This window comes from Mus musculus, chromosome X, assembly GCF_000001635.26.
Source record: "Mus musculus strain C57BL/6J chromosome X, GRCm38.p6 C57BL/6J".
Taxonomy (NCBI): Eukaryota; Metazoa; Chordata; class Mammalia; order Rodentia; family Muridae; genus Mus; species Mus musculus.
The window spans coordinates 47843738-47860776 of record NC_000086.7 but is presented as its reverse complement, the minus strand read 5'-3'; the positions used below and the strand labels follow the sequence as shown (position 1 = coordinate 47860776).

At 36.6% G+C, this 17039-nt stretch overlaps 1 protein-coding gene across 5 annotated transcripts in view; it reads left to right on the top strand.

Moving 5' to 3' along the window:
- The window catches only part of Smarca1 (SWI/SNF related, matrix associated, actin dependent regulator of chromatin, subfamily a, member 1), an 83244-nt gene that overhangs the window by 31837 nt on the left and 34368 nt on the right, over window positions 1–17039 (top strand). For all 5 annotated transcript variants that reach the window (NM_001358618.1, NM_001290708.2, NM_053123.5 and 2 more), the window contains exons 11-16: window positions 130–356; window positions 2400–2521; window positions 6059–6211; window positions 8050–8182; window positions 8984–9132; window positions 10742–10861. In NM_001358618.1, coding sequence (NP_001345547.1) covers window positions 130–356; window positions 2400–2521; window positions 6059–6211; window positions 8050–8182; window positions 8984–9132; window positions 10742–10861 — 904 coding nt within the window. The remainder of the gene's footprint in view (window positions 1–129; window positions 357–2399; window positions 2522–6058; window positions 6212–8049; window positions 8183–8983; window positions 9133–10741; window positions 10862–17039) is intronic.

Below are 17039 nucleotides of genomic sequence, written 5' to 3'. Positions count from 1 at the left end.
AGCACTCAACTCAAATCTGCCTTTATCTACTTTATTTGTACTTACTAGGAATCCAGCCATGTTGCTAGTGGAACCTTTCTTTATGGCATTTCGTTCTTAAAAGTGATTAATTATAGTTTAACATTTTAGGTATACAAAAATTCTGATGAAAGATATTGATGTCTTAAACTCTTCTGGCAAGATGGACAAGATGCGACTCTTGAATATTCTGATGCAGCTCCGAAAGTGTTGTAATCATCCTTATCTGTTTGATGGAGCAGAGCCTGGTCCACCTTATACGACAGATGAGCACATTGTCGGCAATAGTGGTAAAATGGTCGCTCTGGATAAGCTATTGGCGAGAATTAAAGAACAGGGTGAGTGAGGAATTTTTTTCTTAGTTAGCATGGAATAAACTCATAATGATTTGTATGTGAATAAAATGTCTTAGATTCATTCAACCACTAGGTTAGAAGACATTGTTGAGTACTTACTTACTCTTTGCCAGGAATTCTCCTCTAGTCTAGGAATGCAAAGATTACAATGATGGCTTTGCTTTGGAGAAGCTCACAGTGTAGTGAGGAAGAAGAGTTGCAGTTCGATGTGCTAAGTGCACTTCATCATGCTGTTGAGAAAATGGGAATTGGGATCGTCTTTACAGTGATGATATTGGAAGTGAAGACTGGAGTTTGAAAGCAGGAGTGAGCCATCAAAAATGCAACAGGTGTGCTTGTCTAGGGCAGTGAAACAGGGACCACAGCGCAGGCATTTATGGGATGTAATGTAGTGTGGCATTTCGTGAATTTGGTAAGGATAGATACTGCCATATTATGCACCATTATGCACCAAATTATGGAAGGTCTTTAAAACCATACTTCAAAGACTTTTATTTTGGATATAGAGGAGTTAAAGAAGACTTGATGATAGGAAGTAACATTATTAGATGTCAGGAGGATAACGCTGGAAGCACTCTGTGGGAATGAGAGAGTAAAACCAGAAGCCAAGGTGAAGATAGTTGCAGTAATAATCCAGAGAGAGATCATATGGACCATTGTAGATCCTTGGGACAAAGAAAAGGCAGAATATAAGTCATGGTAGTATATGTATAAGATTTAAAAAAAACATTATTTATTTGTTTATATCCCAAACGCTGCTCCTCTTCCAGGTCCCTCCCTCACCAAGTCCCCTCCCCTGATCCCTCCTTCCCTTCTCTGAGCATTAGGTTCCCCCCTGGGTATCCTCTCACCCTGGTACATCACGTCTCTGCCAGATTAGGTGCATCCTTTCCCACTGAAGCTAGACAGGGCAGCCATGAAGACTGAGCTACCTGTCTGCTACCTATGTGCCAGGGGGCCTCATTTCCAGCCAGTGTATGTTCTACCAACAGAGTTCAGATTCTGAGAGCTCCCGGGAGTTCAGGTTTGTTGTCTTAGTTGGTCTTCCTGTGGAGTTTCCCTCTACTTCAGGGGCTTCAATCCTTCCCCCAACTCTTCCATAGGTGTCCACAACCTCTGTCTAATGTTTGGCTGAGGGTCTCTATATCTGTTTCAGTCAGACGCTGGGTAGAGCCCCTCAGAGGACAGTTATGCTAGGGTTCTGTCTGCAAGCATAACAGAGTATCACTAAAAATGTCAGGGATTGCCCATGGGATGGGTTTTGAGTTGGGCTGTATATTAGTTGGCCCCAGGGGCCCAGCCTGACTACAGGAAATGGCCTCTACAGGTTTCACATCCGTAATGTTAGTCTTCTTGGCAATGACTCCTGGGAAACTCCCCCATCCCTGGTCTCTGGGCCTTCCTAGCGATTCTCCATTTTCCCTCACCCCAGTCAGCTGTAGATTTCCATTAATTCTCCTGGGCCTCTCCCCATAACTAATCTTGACCCCCCATTTCCCAACCTCTCCACTCTCCCACCCAGTTCCCTTCCTCCCTTTCCTCCCATGACCATTTTGTTTCTCTGAAGTGTGATTTAAGTATCCTCACTTGGGTCTTCCTTCTTGTTTAGCTTCTTTGGGTCTGTGGGAGTGTACTGTGGGAATCCTGCACTTTATGGTTAATGTCCACTTATAAGTGTATACATTCCATGCATTTCTTTTTGGGTCTGGGTTATATCACTCAGGATAACATTTTCTAGTTCCATCTATTTGCCTGCAAGATTCATGATGTCTGCAAGATTTTTTTTAAGACCTAAAGAAAACCTTTTAGTTTAACAAATGATAATTTTGCGTAACATTCTTTGTTTGTGTTGGCATGTTTATATGCCATATTATTTAGATTGTTTATGATGCTTTATTTTCTTTTTGGCTTTCAAGGTACCTGAAATCATTTGCCTATCTTAACTGCACACAGATAATGTATTTCATTATATAATTTTCATACTTTACACATGTTGTGTAACTATTTTCTGGTGAACTATTTTAGGATCAAGAGTTCTCATCTTTAGCCAGATGACTCGACTGTTAGACATTTTGGAGGATTATTGTATGTGGCGTGGTTATGAGTATTCTCGACTGGATGGACAAACCCCACATGAAGAAAGAGAGGTGAGGACAGGACAAGAAAGTGAAGCAAGACGTCAAAAATTAGCACTCAGTTGCACAATGTTTCTTTACTGTTGTTTTCAATTTTGGTCTGCTCTACTGCTCAGTGATACTGACTTCCTCACTGCCACCATGATCTTTCTTCTATCATCACTCTTCCATACTTAGTTTCCATTCCACTGATTTTTCCCCCCAAATCATCCTAGACTCTTCAGAGATATGCTTTTCTAAGAATATTATCTCTATTGGCCACTACCCCAGTTGATTACTGTCTCTCAAACTGACACCCCGACTTCTGATTATATGTTTCTTTTCTTTCTGAATTTGTGTACCATGGTAGACCCTGGCCATTTGTGGAGTTTAGTAGTGGTCATTTGGATGATTTATGATTAACCAACTCTAGTATTGAAGGAACAGTCTTGACTGTGGAGGGCTTTTGTAAAAATGAAGTATGACAAAATAAGTGTAGATACTTATGAGTTTGGGATTTTAGGTGGTAAAATGTTGGTTTGTAAGTATGAATAAGTACACCTACCTAGCACCCAGTGTGTTCTTCATATTTTGAAATTCTTGTAAGTCTTTAGGGTATCTATCACAAAAGTCATGATTGAAAGGCACTTTAAACCCATTAAATCACTTTGTGGATGGCTTTGCTATTTCTTTCTCTCTTTTCTATGATCCTTTAGCTCTCTTTCTCTCTCTCTCTCTCTCTCTCTCTCTCTCTCTCTCTCTCTCTCTCTCTCTCTCTCTCTCTCTCTCTCTCCTCACATTATAGGCAAATGAAGAAGATTTTACAGTATAGTGGAAGTACCCAGAACTTGGTTTGAAGACCTGATTTTTAGCACTAACACCACCACTTTCTAGTGGCCATTTAATTCTATAAACCTCAGTATCTTTGATAGTATCACAAAGATAAAATTGGTACTAATACTTCTTCCTGATGACAGTGTGAGGGTTGGTGGCTATAATAGGTACAAACAGTTTATATCCATGCAGTGCACTGAGTTCTGTGTGACAGGACATTGCACACAGGTCTTTCTGTTTGTTTCAGGACACGTTCTCAGGCCACAGGAATCTCAGCTTATGTTCCTCTACTTCCACAGTTCCTTCCATTGACAAGACTTTCTGTCTCTTATGAACACCCTTATTGAAGCCTGGCTATCGCATTCTTCAGCTTTGCCAACAGCACACAGACTTTTATGTTAAGGCTTTTCTGCTACCTATTAAAGGAAACAGTTATGGTAACTTTTGTACATAACCGAATGCTTAAAAACTTCAATTATTTCCCACCTTATAGCTAGAAGTTCTCTGAGACAGTTCTTTCTTGAAATTTTTGTTGACTTAGTACTGAGAACCCATTTCTTCATAAAGCATAACACTTATTACTGTTCAAGATGAATGCCCTTTTTTGCTATTATGAAAAGGATACCAAGGCAATATTTAGTAGGTATTATCTGGCCTCAAAATGCCTGTTGTCACTCCTGACCTATTTCCCTATTCATTACCTAGCTATATGGAAATTCTTGTGTTTTTAATTTTTTTTAATTTTTAAATTTTTCTGTTGTTTCTTTTATTAATTAATTATTTATTTTATTTCATTTATTTATATCCCAAATGTTGCCCCACCCCCCCTCACAGAGTTCTTGAATCCTCCTCTTTGTGCATGTGTGTTTTTCTTTTTTAATCTTCAAGTATTATTCTTCGTTCAAAGATTTTGAATTACAGGCATCACATTTGAGTACAGAGATGTCAGACCCATTCTTTCCTCTGGGAGATGTCTTGTTTATATTGCTATTCATATAATCATTTCATGTCTTTTTTACATTTGATTCTTTGCTCTGTGTATAAGCAGTGGAGATTTTTCCTCTCCTCTATAGTTCAGACATTTAACCTTTCCCTATGGGAAACTAACTCAGCTAGTTCTGCCTCTGACCATCATTGGACTTAATTGGTTTCACTTTTATAGGGAAAGGACTTAACAGTTAGCAAGAAGCTAATATAGGCTAGGCACCCAGTGGTTCTCAATGATTCTCCCAATAATCTGAGTCAAGGTACTGATAAACTTGTGCCACATTAAATTGTGTCTCAGAGGAGTCAAAGGCTTGTGTTTCAGATGTGGATATATGGCTGAGTTGTACTTCACTTCCAGGTTTTTGCAATTTTCTTTACACCAGGGTGCCTGTCATCAAACCTTTTTGTGTTCTGTACTCCACGGTATCATGTTCTACTGACTATAGTAATGCTAGGCACCAAGTCTCACTAGAACTTAGACCATCTTTTTCTATTGCATTAAAAAATAACTGAGCATTTTGTGACTATATATTTAATATACGAGTACTGAGAGATTTACAAAATCAATTATCTCTGGAAAATCTTTATGAGAAATAATATGTAACAAGTTGGTACCAAACTTTATATATGTGCTATATATAAAGTTCAGAATATTAGTACTTTTAGTCAGGATTATATTGCTTTTTATCACTATAGTTTTAGGAAAATATTTAGCCTTAATGATGTACTGTACATAATATGTCCCGTTATTGCTGATGATTTAGGTTGCTTCCAATTTTTCACTGTTATAAATAATAGTACAGTGAAAGTCATTATACATATATCTTGTGCACATCTCTGATATTTTTCCTTAGGATAAGTTCCTGGAAGTGGAATTATTGGGTCAAAGGGTATGAACAGTATTAAGGCTCTCAGTGCATGTTGTCAAGTTGCTTTCTAGCAAGGTTGTTTCAATGTACACTCTCAGAAGCAATGTCCCTCTGCTCCCTCATCAGCTTTGAGCATTAATATTTTGATTTAGCTTTAACATGTCATTATATTGTCTGTTTGCATCTGTTTGATAACTAGTGAGAATTTAACATTATTCTTGTAGCAGTTTTTGTATATTTGTATTTATTCTGTGAGTAGAAATTCTTCTCCTTTCAGGTTCATTGTTTTATTGGAGACAGCATTTTCCTAATTAATTTCTACATGAACTTTGTATAGAGGATATTGACAATGTATTAATTTTAAAGATTCATTACTAAATATTCCTGGACATGTCATTCCGATTTTCTCAATTATTTTTCCTTTGTCATTACACTGATACAGATTATCTTACTCTCATTTGTATTTCTCAACTTTTCTGTCTTGTTTATCAGTCCTCAGAATGATATTGACATTCTGATATGTTTCCCAAATATACATTTCAGCTTTTAATTAATTGGAATAGTTTTACTATTATTTTCAAAGGATGCAAACGAATGATTTGCTTAATTAAATTTATTTGTATGATTGTTTTATGTTTGTCTCTATTGGTTAACCCTTGCAAATTTCATGTATAAAGACATATTTTCTCCAGCAACTTACACAGTAAGTATAGATAAACAGTGTGGAAGATGGAAGAATATTATAAACTGTTAGGTTATGAAGAATTTTATATACAAGTATAAAAGTATTTTCTGTGAGCATGCTAACTTTTCTCTTTCTTAAAATTTGGAATTTAATTCAATTTTTCTCTTTTTATATTTCTTTATTAATTAAAAAAAGGAAGCGATAGATGCCTTCAATGCTCCAAATAGCAGCAAATTCATCTTTATGCTGAGTACTAGGGCTGGAGGACTCGGAATTAACTTGGCAAGTGCTGATGTGGTCATCCTATATGATTCAGACTGGAATCCACAGGTTGATTTACAAGCTATGGTTAGTAACATTTAATGCTATCAGGAAATCATTGAACCACAGAATGTTATTGTTTACATAGAACAAAGATAATGCGTTATTACAGTATAACAGTTTTGGAGTGATTTTTGTAAAGGTTAGATAGAGTTAAAGTTGCTGAATTAATTGTGAAAACAAATAAAAAAATAAACGCTAACAGATATGCTTCAAATAAAAGTGTAAAACTTACCTATCTATATCTAATCTATACCTATATCTATATGTATATCTAATTTGTATATAACCTATATCTATATCAGCTATATCTATATCTAATTTATATCTAATCTATATGTATGTCAACTTTTTCCTATCTTGAGTATTGAGGAGGCTTTCTGAGTTTATTTTAATGAGAAGGATAAACAATCTCATTATTTTGCTTAACAAGTGCCTATTAAAATCTTTAGGTCAGGCATGATGGCTTTTAGTCCTAGCACTCAGAAACAGAGGCAGGGGGCTCTCTGTGAGTTTGAGGTCTACTAATGAGTTCCAAGTCAGCTGGGGCTGTATGGCTGGATCCTGTTTAAAAAACAAACAAACAAACAAACAAACAAACTTTAGTACTGAAATTCGAAAACGTTAGATTTTAACGTCTGTAATAAAATAATTGCGATGAATAGGTAAAAATGGAAGAAGAGAAAGTTTGCTGTCTGTGTGTGAATGTGCATGTTGCGTACATTTGTGTGGGCGTGTATTCCTGAGAGAGCACATGTGGAAGCCCGAGATTGACATGAGGATGTGTTCCCCAACTGCGTCTCTCTCTTATGCTTGAGACAGATTCTTTTCCTGAAGCTGGAGTTTGCCACTTTGGCTTGACAGGTTGGTGAGTGCCCCCAGCCCTGCCCCAACTCCCAGCCTCAGTGCTGGAGTTGTAAATGAAGGGCACCATGCCTAGCTTTGATGTGGGTGTTAGAGACCTCAACTTAGGTCCTAATACTTGAACAGTAAGCACTTTACCCACAGAACCATCGAGTTGTGTGTGTATGTGTGTGTGTGTGTGTGTGTGTGTGTGTGTGTGTGTATTTAAAAGAATGTTTTATTTTACCTTTTATCACAATCTGGTCACTCAGAGATTACTGGTTGGAGTTTAAAGTTTTACATATTTGTACAGTATTGAATCCTCTCTGAAAGATTATTGCCACTTGGTTATTGGATTGGATTGTTTTCCCATTTACTATAGGGACTGTTTTCAAGCCTGTTTCTTTGATTCTCCCCACCTCCTCTCTGTTCTCATTTGCTCTGTCAGTTTTTGCATTTTAAACACACTCTCCACATGCTTATATTTTGCCAGAAGTTGCCACCTTTGCTAATTGTAAACCATTGGAGCAATTCTAGAATCTTAAAATTATGAAGATCTCATTAATATTTATGAGCTTTTACTATGTATCTCAGAATTGCCTTGGTAAGCAGAAAGAACTGCTTGATGGTGAGATAAAGCAGACTTTGGTAGCATAGCAGCCCTTGCTAACTTCTTTGTTCCTTTAGAAACTCCTTGCTCATCTGGAGATGTTTGCATTTAGTGAATTAACGTTGCCCAGTAACTCAGTGCAGAAGCCTTAGCTGCTGTTTGTCCTCATCTCAAAGAGGCTTTGCCTTATGACATTCTGGAAGTTTCCCAGTAGCAGCACAGCACGCTTCAAGATTTCTTTGTTCCCAGAAATCTTTGGAAATCCTTAACATTTATCATCCTCCTTTCAGAAGTGATAGGTTTAGAGAGATTGAAGTCTGAATTTTATTTTCAGATATTTATAGCATTGTAGTTATATGTCTAATTCTTGTCTACAGTCTCTAGCATATTACAGTTGGACTTTTTCTGTTAGGATCGGGCACATCGCATTGGTCAGAAGAAGCCAGTACGAGTCTTCCGTCTCATTACAGACAACACAGTGGAAGAGAGGATTGTAGAAAGAGCTGAGATAAAACTGAGACTTGATTCAATTGTTATACAGCAAGGTATTTCTATGTAGAAGCTTCTTTAATTTGAAGAGGTGCAAAAAACATTTAGTTTCCTTCAAAAGATACTGCTTTTCAAGAAAGGTTGACTGAAAGTTACAAACAGTGAAAATAAACTTTTTTCCTTTTATTTTTAGCTCATATTATTATAATTCAGTCATTTCTTTCCCTTCTTCCCTCCAAACCCATATATATATATGTATATATATATGTATATATATATACATGGATATGTGTATATATGCACACACATATATTTCTCCTATCTCTTTCAAATTAATGGCCTCTTTTAACTGATTATTATTACATGCATATATATGCATATTCCTAAATATAATATGCTCAGTCTATATAATGTTACATGTCTGTAAATAATCTTTGAAAAGATGTTTGCAATTTTTTGTAATTTAGGCCTATGCCCTCAGTACATGAAATAAATTCACTGTGTTATACTTGAATGTCAATGACATGACTTTTGTAGTATCGTATACTATTATTTAGCAGAAAAATATTTGCTTCTGAAAAATTTAAACAAATATACATACATCAGAGCATCTTTTCCATACAGAAAATTTATCTGAAAAATGAAACTGGAACACAAAAAAGTATTAACAAAATAGTGAATAGGAAATGCAGTAGAAGAAAAACTTCTAGTTACTTATTAAGCAGATAATATTAAGCTTACCAGTTTTCTCATAAAGCTTCTTTAAGTATGATTTAGTCCAATGTGCCTGATCAGAACCGTTATACTGTACTTTCTTTGAAATATAATTTAACATATTCCATTTTGATCGTTTTTAGGAAGACTCATTGACCAACAATCTAACAAGCTGGCAAAAGAGGAAATGCTACAAATGATCCGTCATGGAGCTACACATGTTTTTGCCTGTAAAGAAAGTGAGCTGACAGATGAGGACATTGTAACTATTCTGGAAAGAGGAGAAAAGAAGGTCAGTTGAAAATAGCACTGTATTTCCATAATGTAGGTTATTTACAACAAAACAAAACACCCCCCAAAAACCACACAGCTTTGTTTCACCTGGAACTTCCTTGGCATTTTTAATGACATCAGATATTTAATATCCAGTAATGACTCAAACTTTTAAGTGTTTCGTAGCTAGTTAGTTGTACTTAAAGAAATATTTCCCCCTTTACAAAAGTGCAGGTAAAGCACGTACAGTGCAATGGGTAATATGTTGCCCATAAGCTCACCCTCTCTTTGTGTATTTTCCTCCAATCTACTTGGTAAACAACCAGGGTTGTTTGCCTTTTGCCTTAATCATTGTATAGGTTTTGTGGATTGGACATCAATGGCTCTTTTAAACATGTTCAGGATTGTCTTGGTTCTTTTGCTCTTTCTATAACAAAATACCTGAGGCTGACTACTTTGTAGGGAAAGAAGGTGTTTGAAAGTGCAAGAGCCTGGTGCTAGCTTTGGCTTCCAGTGGGGCCTCGTGGAGGATAGCATTGTTTGGTGGGAGTGAGTGCACAAGAGAGAGGAAGTAAGAGAACTTTGGAAGACGATTTCCTGGCTTTATAACAACCCATTGTCATAGTAATTAACCCAGTCACACAAGAGCTAGAGAGCAGGCCTCTGAGATCTAACTCACTTTTGAGGGAAAACCCTTAATATCTCTTAAAGACATAATCAACATTTCTTTGATGTTCCACCAATTCAATACCATTATGGTGGGGACCAAACTTGCAGTTTATAACCTTTGGAAAACAAAAATAAAATTATCAAAAATGTAGTAAATGTATATCTTGCAAAGGTTCAATTTGATTCTCAAAATGCTTTTGTTTTAAAGGTCATAGAACAATCTTGTGTTACTACATTTTATATCAATATGCAAAAATATTTTAGTTTAACTTTACCTTTATGATAGTACTAGTGATTTCTCTCATTAAAATTATACAATGGAAATTATAATATGACAACATTTTTAGTGATAAATGTCCTATAAAGAAACCCTGAGTGAAAATATTTGGGAATGAAACATTTGATTTTTTTCAAACACTTGAGAGAAGTTAAAATTTTAGGTGTGTGTGTGTGTGTGTGTGTGTGTGTGTATGACTGGAGATAGCATGTAGGGCCTTGCATGTTGTACTCTACCATCATGATTTTACCATCATGTCAAGAAAAAATATATTCTTGCCCCCTCTTCTCTCTCAGCACTGCATTATTTTTATCTTATTATTTTATTTTATTTTATTTTATTTTATTTTATTTTATTTTACGTGTATGGATATTTTCCTGCATGTATGCACATGATGTGCATGCCTGGTGTCCCTGGAGGACAGAAGAGGATTTCAAATAAACTTGGATTGGAGTTATGAGTTAGCTGCCATGTAGGTGCTGGGAATTGAACTTGAGCCTCTACAAGAACAACAAGTGCTTAAACTGCTGGGATATGTCTCCAGCTCTAGTATTTCATTCTTCTCGTGTAACTTAGCAGAACAGATATTTCATGACAAACCTGGATTCCAGATAAATAGAAAGTTCACATTTTGTAAGTTGATTCATTGATAATTTTCTCATTTCAATACATTCAACGTTAGACTGCAGAGATGAATGAACGCATGCAGAAAATGGGAGAGTCATCTCTAAGAAATTTTAGAATGGACCTTGAACAAAGTTTGTACAAGTTTGAAGGAGAAGATTACAGAGAAAAACAAAAGGTAACAATACTTTCAGCCATTAGTCTGTCAAGTTTTCGTTTTTCCTTGTAAAATTTATTAAAATAACATAGACATTTATGTAGTGCTTTAATATAATTTGATTTAATATGATAGTCATATTTGCTTTTGTCATTGCCAGTGGAATAGTCTTGTCCCAAGTTTTGGATCAAAAGCATTTCATGTTTTGGAGGGTTTTTGTTGTTGTTTTCTTTGTTTGGTTTGGTTTGTTTCTTTGGTCTTGTTTTTGGCATATTTGCAGAGACATTACTGGTCTGACAATTTGAAGCCTGAAGTATTCCACAAATTTCCTCAAAACTTGGAATTTGGGTGCATTTTGGAGGTCAGATGGTTTTGTTTAGATGGGGATCCTCAAGCTGCACCACTACCTTTGTTAGTGAAAGGGAGTACAGGAGATCTCATCTCTATCACTAGGTAATACCTTTGGGTACTCAGCTTTTTCATGTACCAAAGGTAGATTCTAGTAGTTATACAGAGTGACTTTCATAGGGAATGGGTTAATATTTGTAAAGTAATTAGCAATATGCCTACAAGTGAGTGTCTTAGTTACTTTTCCTGTTGCTGTGATTAAAAAAAAAACTTACATGGGGCTGGAGAGATGGTTCAATGGTTAAGAACATGCACTGCTCTTTCAAAGAACCTGAGTTCAATTCACAGCATCCATGCCAGGTGACCTATAATCTCTTAGCTCCAGAAAATCTGTTGCCTCTCTCTCTCTCTCTCTCTCTCTCTCTCTCTCTCTCTCTCTCTCTCTCTCACACACACACACACACACCCCTAATTTGAATACAAAAATGTCTGTTAAAGAACTTGAAGAAGGGGTGGTTGTTTATTGGTGTACAGTGAAAGGTTCAAAAATTACATCATGGCAGGGGTATCAAGGCAGAAGGAGCTTAAAGCAGTTGATCACATTGCATCCATTATCAGGAAGAAAACAATAAATGCCTTTGTCAGCTCTCAAAAAATACTACAGAGTTTAATGTTAATATATGTGTTACTTTAATTATTGAAATGTTAACAAATTACCATCAGATTTCCCCTTAATGTTTTTTTGCTGTTCCAGTGTCTTCATTTTAGGATTCCACATTGCATCATTCAACAAACAAACAAATACGACTTTAGCACTGTGTAGTGGTATTCTACTTTAATCTCAGCATGAGGCAGAGGCAGAGGCAGAGGCAGAGGCAGAGGCAGAGGCAGAGGCAGAGGCAGAGGCAGAGGCAGAGGCAGAGGCAGAGGCAGAGGCAGAGGCAGAGGCAGAGGCAGAGGCAGAGGCAGAGGAGCAGAGGGGCAGAGGCAATTTCTGTGAGGCTAGCCAGGACTACAGAGTAAGTTCTAAGACAGCCAAGGCTACATAATAGAGAGACCCTGTCTCAAAAAACTAAAACCAAACCAAACCAAACCAAAATGGAACCAAAAACAAACTAGACTTTATTTTAAGCTCCCAACAAAATCAAATGGGAAGAACATATACCCCTTGTCTCTGACATACACCACCCACTCTACAATCAACATCCTATGCTAAAGTGGTACATGCGTTACAATCATGAACATACATTAACACATTGCCACCACTTCATTTACAACGGGGTTCTCTCTTTCAGGGTGGTGTATTCTATGGCTTTTAACAAATGCATAGGCATCTACTACTTAATATCATCAAGTATTTTCACTGCATTAAAAATACTTTGAGCTTTACTCGTCTCTGCCTGTTTTTCTCTTGGGTCATGACAAGTGCTCATCTATTTTATTTATTGTTTCCTTAGTTTCGCATTCTTCAGAATGTCATACCATTAAATGAAGCCTTTTTAGGTTGACTTTCTTCATTTAGCAATACATGTTTCAGTTTCCTTTGTCTTTCTTCATGGGTCAATAGCCCGATTTCTTTTTAGCACCAAGAGAGATTCCACATTCTGAATGCGTTGCTGTTTATTTATTCATCCACCTACTAAGGAACATTTTTGTTGTTTCCAAGTTTAGGTGGTTATGAATAAATCTACTGTACACATCTGTATGTAGGATGTCTTAAAAATACAAGAGTTTGATTCCTTTGGGAATATCAGAGAATATGCTTGTTGAGTCCTATGACAAAAGTAGGTTTAGATTTATAAATCTAATTAAATCTAATTTTTCCAAAGTGGCTATGGGATTTCACATTTTCCCAGTACCAAAAGAAAACTCAGTACACCTCTTTGCCAGCATTTTGGTGCTGTCAAAATATTGGGTTTCACCTTTATAATAGGTATATAGGGGTTTTTCCTAATTTTTTCCTCAATTTTAATTTTTGAGATTGTAATATAATTACATCATTCGCCCTTCCCCTTTTATCTCTCAGTAAGCTGTATCCTATTCTCTTTAAAATCAATTTCTTAAATATATAAATACAACCTGCTCAGTCTGTATGATGTTACTTGTATGTATGCTTTCAGGGCGGACTATTTGGTACTGTATAACTAACCCATTTGCTCTTGCCTGAGGAAGACTATTTCTCCTGCTGTCAGCAGTCCTTTGTTACCTGTAGTTCTTTGTGTAGGGTTTAGGACATATGAGCTTCCCTCCTGCTTACACTAGCATGCCTATTGGTGTTGTTCTTCTTCAGCTTGTATTTAGGCATTTATGTGAGTGAAACTTCATTAGCGTAGTTTTTTAGACATTTCTAGGAGACACCACCTCACAGCAAACTTTCTCTTCTTCTTGCTGTTAGAAATTTTTATCTTTCTGCCTTAGTTGGGGTTTCCCTTGCTATGAAGAGACACCATGACCAAGGCAATTCTTATAAAGGACAATTGGTGCTAGCTTACAGGTGCAGAGGTTTAGTTCATTATCATCAAGGCAGGAAGCATGGCAGCATCCAGGTAGGCATGGCACTGGAGGAGAAGCTTAGAGTTCTATAACATGATCCTAAGGCTTCTACATCATAATTGCAAGACTTGCTTCTTCAGGAGGCCAGGAGCAGGCTCTCTCTTCAGCAGTGGGTGGAGCTTGAGCACTAGGATCCCTCAAAGCCCTCCTATACAGTGACACACTTCCTCCAACTGGGCCACACCTATTCAAACAAGGCCATTATCTCCTAATAGTGCCACTTCTCATGGGCCAAGAATATTCAAACCACCACACTCCTCTTCTGAAATGATCCTGGAGCCTCAGGTGTAGTAGTTGTGTTATAGATGTATCAGTTGGGACTGGGACCTACAACTGTGCAGTTTGATTGGTTATAGTTTTCTATGATGATCTCTGTTGTAAAGAGAAATCTCCCCAATATAGGGTGATAGCTACATTGTATCTGCGAATATAAGGATTAATACTCAGAATCCAGTTAGAACTTATGTTGGTTTAGTAAAGTGGTGGTTGTAGGTTCTCTGCAAATAATAATGGCCTCACTAGCCCTGGGTAGTTGGCTAGGTTTCTAGTCTAACCAGGCATGATTTCCCTCCTCTTGCATGTGTTTTAAGTCCAATTAAAAAGCTGTTGGTTGCTTCCAACACCCTCAGGGCTATTGTGCCATGCTGGTCATCATTGTGGTTTATAAGTATCATCACTATGTAGGACTGTTGGTTGTCTTCCTCTTTTGGAAATTTGCATGGCACCTTCTTGTCTTCCTCTTTTGGAAATTTGCATGGCACCATGATAGCTAGTCCTCAAGGAGGCTAGTCTTCAAGGAGGAGACATCTGGATAAGGAACTGTGTCTGAAATGCATGGTATCGTCAGCAATAGGGACGTTCCTTTCACTTCTAGGGGCAACGAAGGTTAATAGCAATACCCTGAAGTATTTTGGGAGTGTCTTGGGCCCCTCTGACCAACAACTCAAAAGAGGAATCCTCATGCCTGATATTGGGGCTTTTATTGGATAAGTCTGTGCCTCTTTAGGAGAACATTGCCAGCTGAGATGGGAAGATTTCACTTAAGCTGTCTATGTCTATTTATACACAGGTGTAGTATGTCTTATAGGTATTTTTAGATAGTTACTGTATGATTTCCTTGTGACTTTTCCAGACATCCTTACTGTTACTGTGGATGGGAAGGCATCTGATGAGTTTCTTTCCTACAAATTTAGTATTTGTACGTTTGTGATTGGTAACTATCTTGTTAAGGATGTTTTCAAGCTTGTGTGCAATGATCTTAGCATCTGTTGGGAGAATTACTGTCTTGGTGTTTGCCTGAGGGAAATTTCCTTATTCCATCTCTATTTCCTACTTGGGAATTTCTGTAAGAAGAAGCTACCCCTTCTCTGTCAATTATTTCTGTCCTTGTTTACTTATATCACTATAGATTCATGTCTGTGTATTTCTGATGTACAATAGTTTTTATTGTTGTTGTAGCTAAAAATTGGTCTATAAAACACAGTTTTGAACAGATAGAAATAATGTTTTATTAAAGAAGAACTCCTTTTTAGATCTTGATTTTACTGAAAAGTGAGAGCTAAGCCCTTTTACGTGGCATAACACTCACTATACTGACAAAGCTTTCTTACTGTGGTCTGCCTCTGATAGGTTTTGTTTTTTGACTTATATTTGTCTGTTTTATTTGCAATTTTAACTCAGACTGCTTTGTGCTTTATCCTGCTTAGATGGAGGTGATGGCCTTTCTGCACAGGGTGGAAATTGCCTGCCTAATATGTTTTTTAGATCTAATTATATGATATGACTTTTATTTATTCTTCAATTATTCCTATGGGTTAGTAGTACTAAGACTGTTTTATAAAGTAGAAAAAAATATCTGTAGAACCTAAATATCACTGGAACAACTTCTTTTTTTTTTTCAGTCCTGGGACCCCTTTATGCTCAGCACATCCTATACTACTGAACTGCATCCATAGCTTCATTCACAGTTTTAGAATAAGATTAGTGTTAGTAAAATAATTGTGCATGTGTAATATAATAGGCATTTCCATGCTTTGATGTCTAACAAACGTCATAATTTACAGATAAGATATATAATTTATTTATTTTTATTTTATGTATATTGGTGTTCTGCTGACATGTATGTCTGTGTGAGGGTGTCAGATCCTATGGAACTGGAGTCTCAGACAATTGTGAGCTGCCATGTGGTTGCTGGGAATTGAACCCGAGTCCCTTGGAAGAACAGCCAGTGTTCTTAACAGCTGTGCCACCTCTCCAGTCCCAGATAAGATATATTTTAATGATTTTGATGACTTTTATAATTGAATATCTAACATTAACAGTAGTAGCCAAAAATAAGGATTTTTGAATATTCTCATTTGAGGTTACATATTATTTCTGTACATTCATGTTTTCTAGATAGGATCATAAATTAAGTTGACCTTGTTTCTAAAGAGAATTAAGAATCTGAAGGTATTGTTTATAAATCTTAGAAATTATATGTTAAGGTAGACTTCCATTTATGATTTGTTGAATCAGTTACATTATTTTACTAGCATGCCTAGTAAGTTAAATCATGGTAGCTGACATTAATCCCCCTATAAATCGACTTGAATATGTTAGTATTAATATACTTTCTTTCATCTAAAACAAGCCAATTCAGTATAATTTATTCTGTTTTGAAGGTTCAAGAAGTGGCCTTTAACATTTATTTCAAAATTCAACATCCAGACTTTCAAACAAACACTGATTAGACGGCCAAATATATTACTTTTTAAAAAGTTAGTTTCAAGTATAAAGTTTTACTTTTGAAAGGTTAAATCGTATGCTATTTATAAAACCTTTTTTTACAAGCATGTATATGTGTGTATGTATGTACACATTAATGTTGGTGTACATGTATGTTCACACATGTGTGGAGACCAGAGGTTGGTATCTGATGCCTTATATATGGAGGTAGTGTTTCTCTCTTGAAACCATAGTTCACTGATCAGGTTTGCTAGATTGCCAGCTTCCTCCGGGGAATCCTCTGTTGCCATCTCCTGAGCTATTTATAAAATCTTTTTGTCCCCATTACTGTCACCTAATACGTGAACTTATTTGGTACAAAAGCATAATTCATCCCCTCCTTTACCTTAGTCCTTCCCTCCCTCTCTTCCACTGTTCTTTCCTTCCTTTGTTTGGTGTTGAACCCTGGGCTTCTTACATGCTAGCCACGTTCTCTACTACTGACATACATCTCTAGCCCTAGATGTGGATATTATTTGATTTAGTCACCACATTATAAGTTCTTATAATCTTTTAGAGACATTAAAGGCCA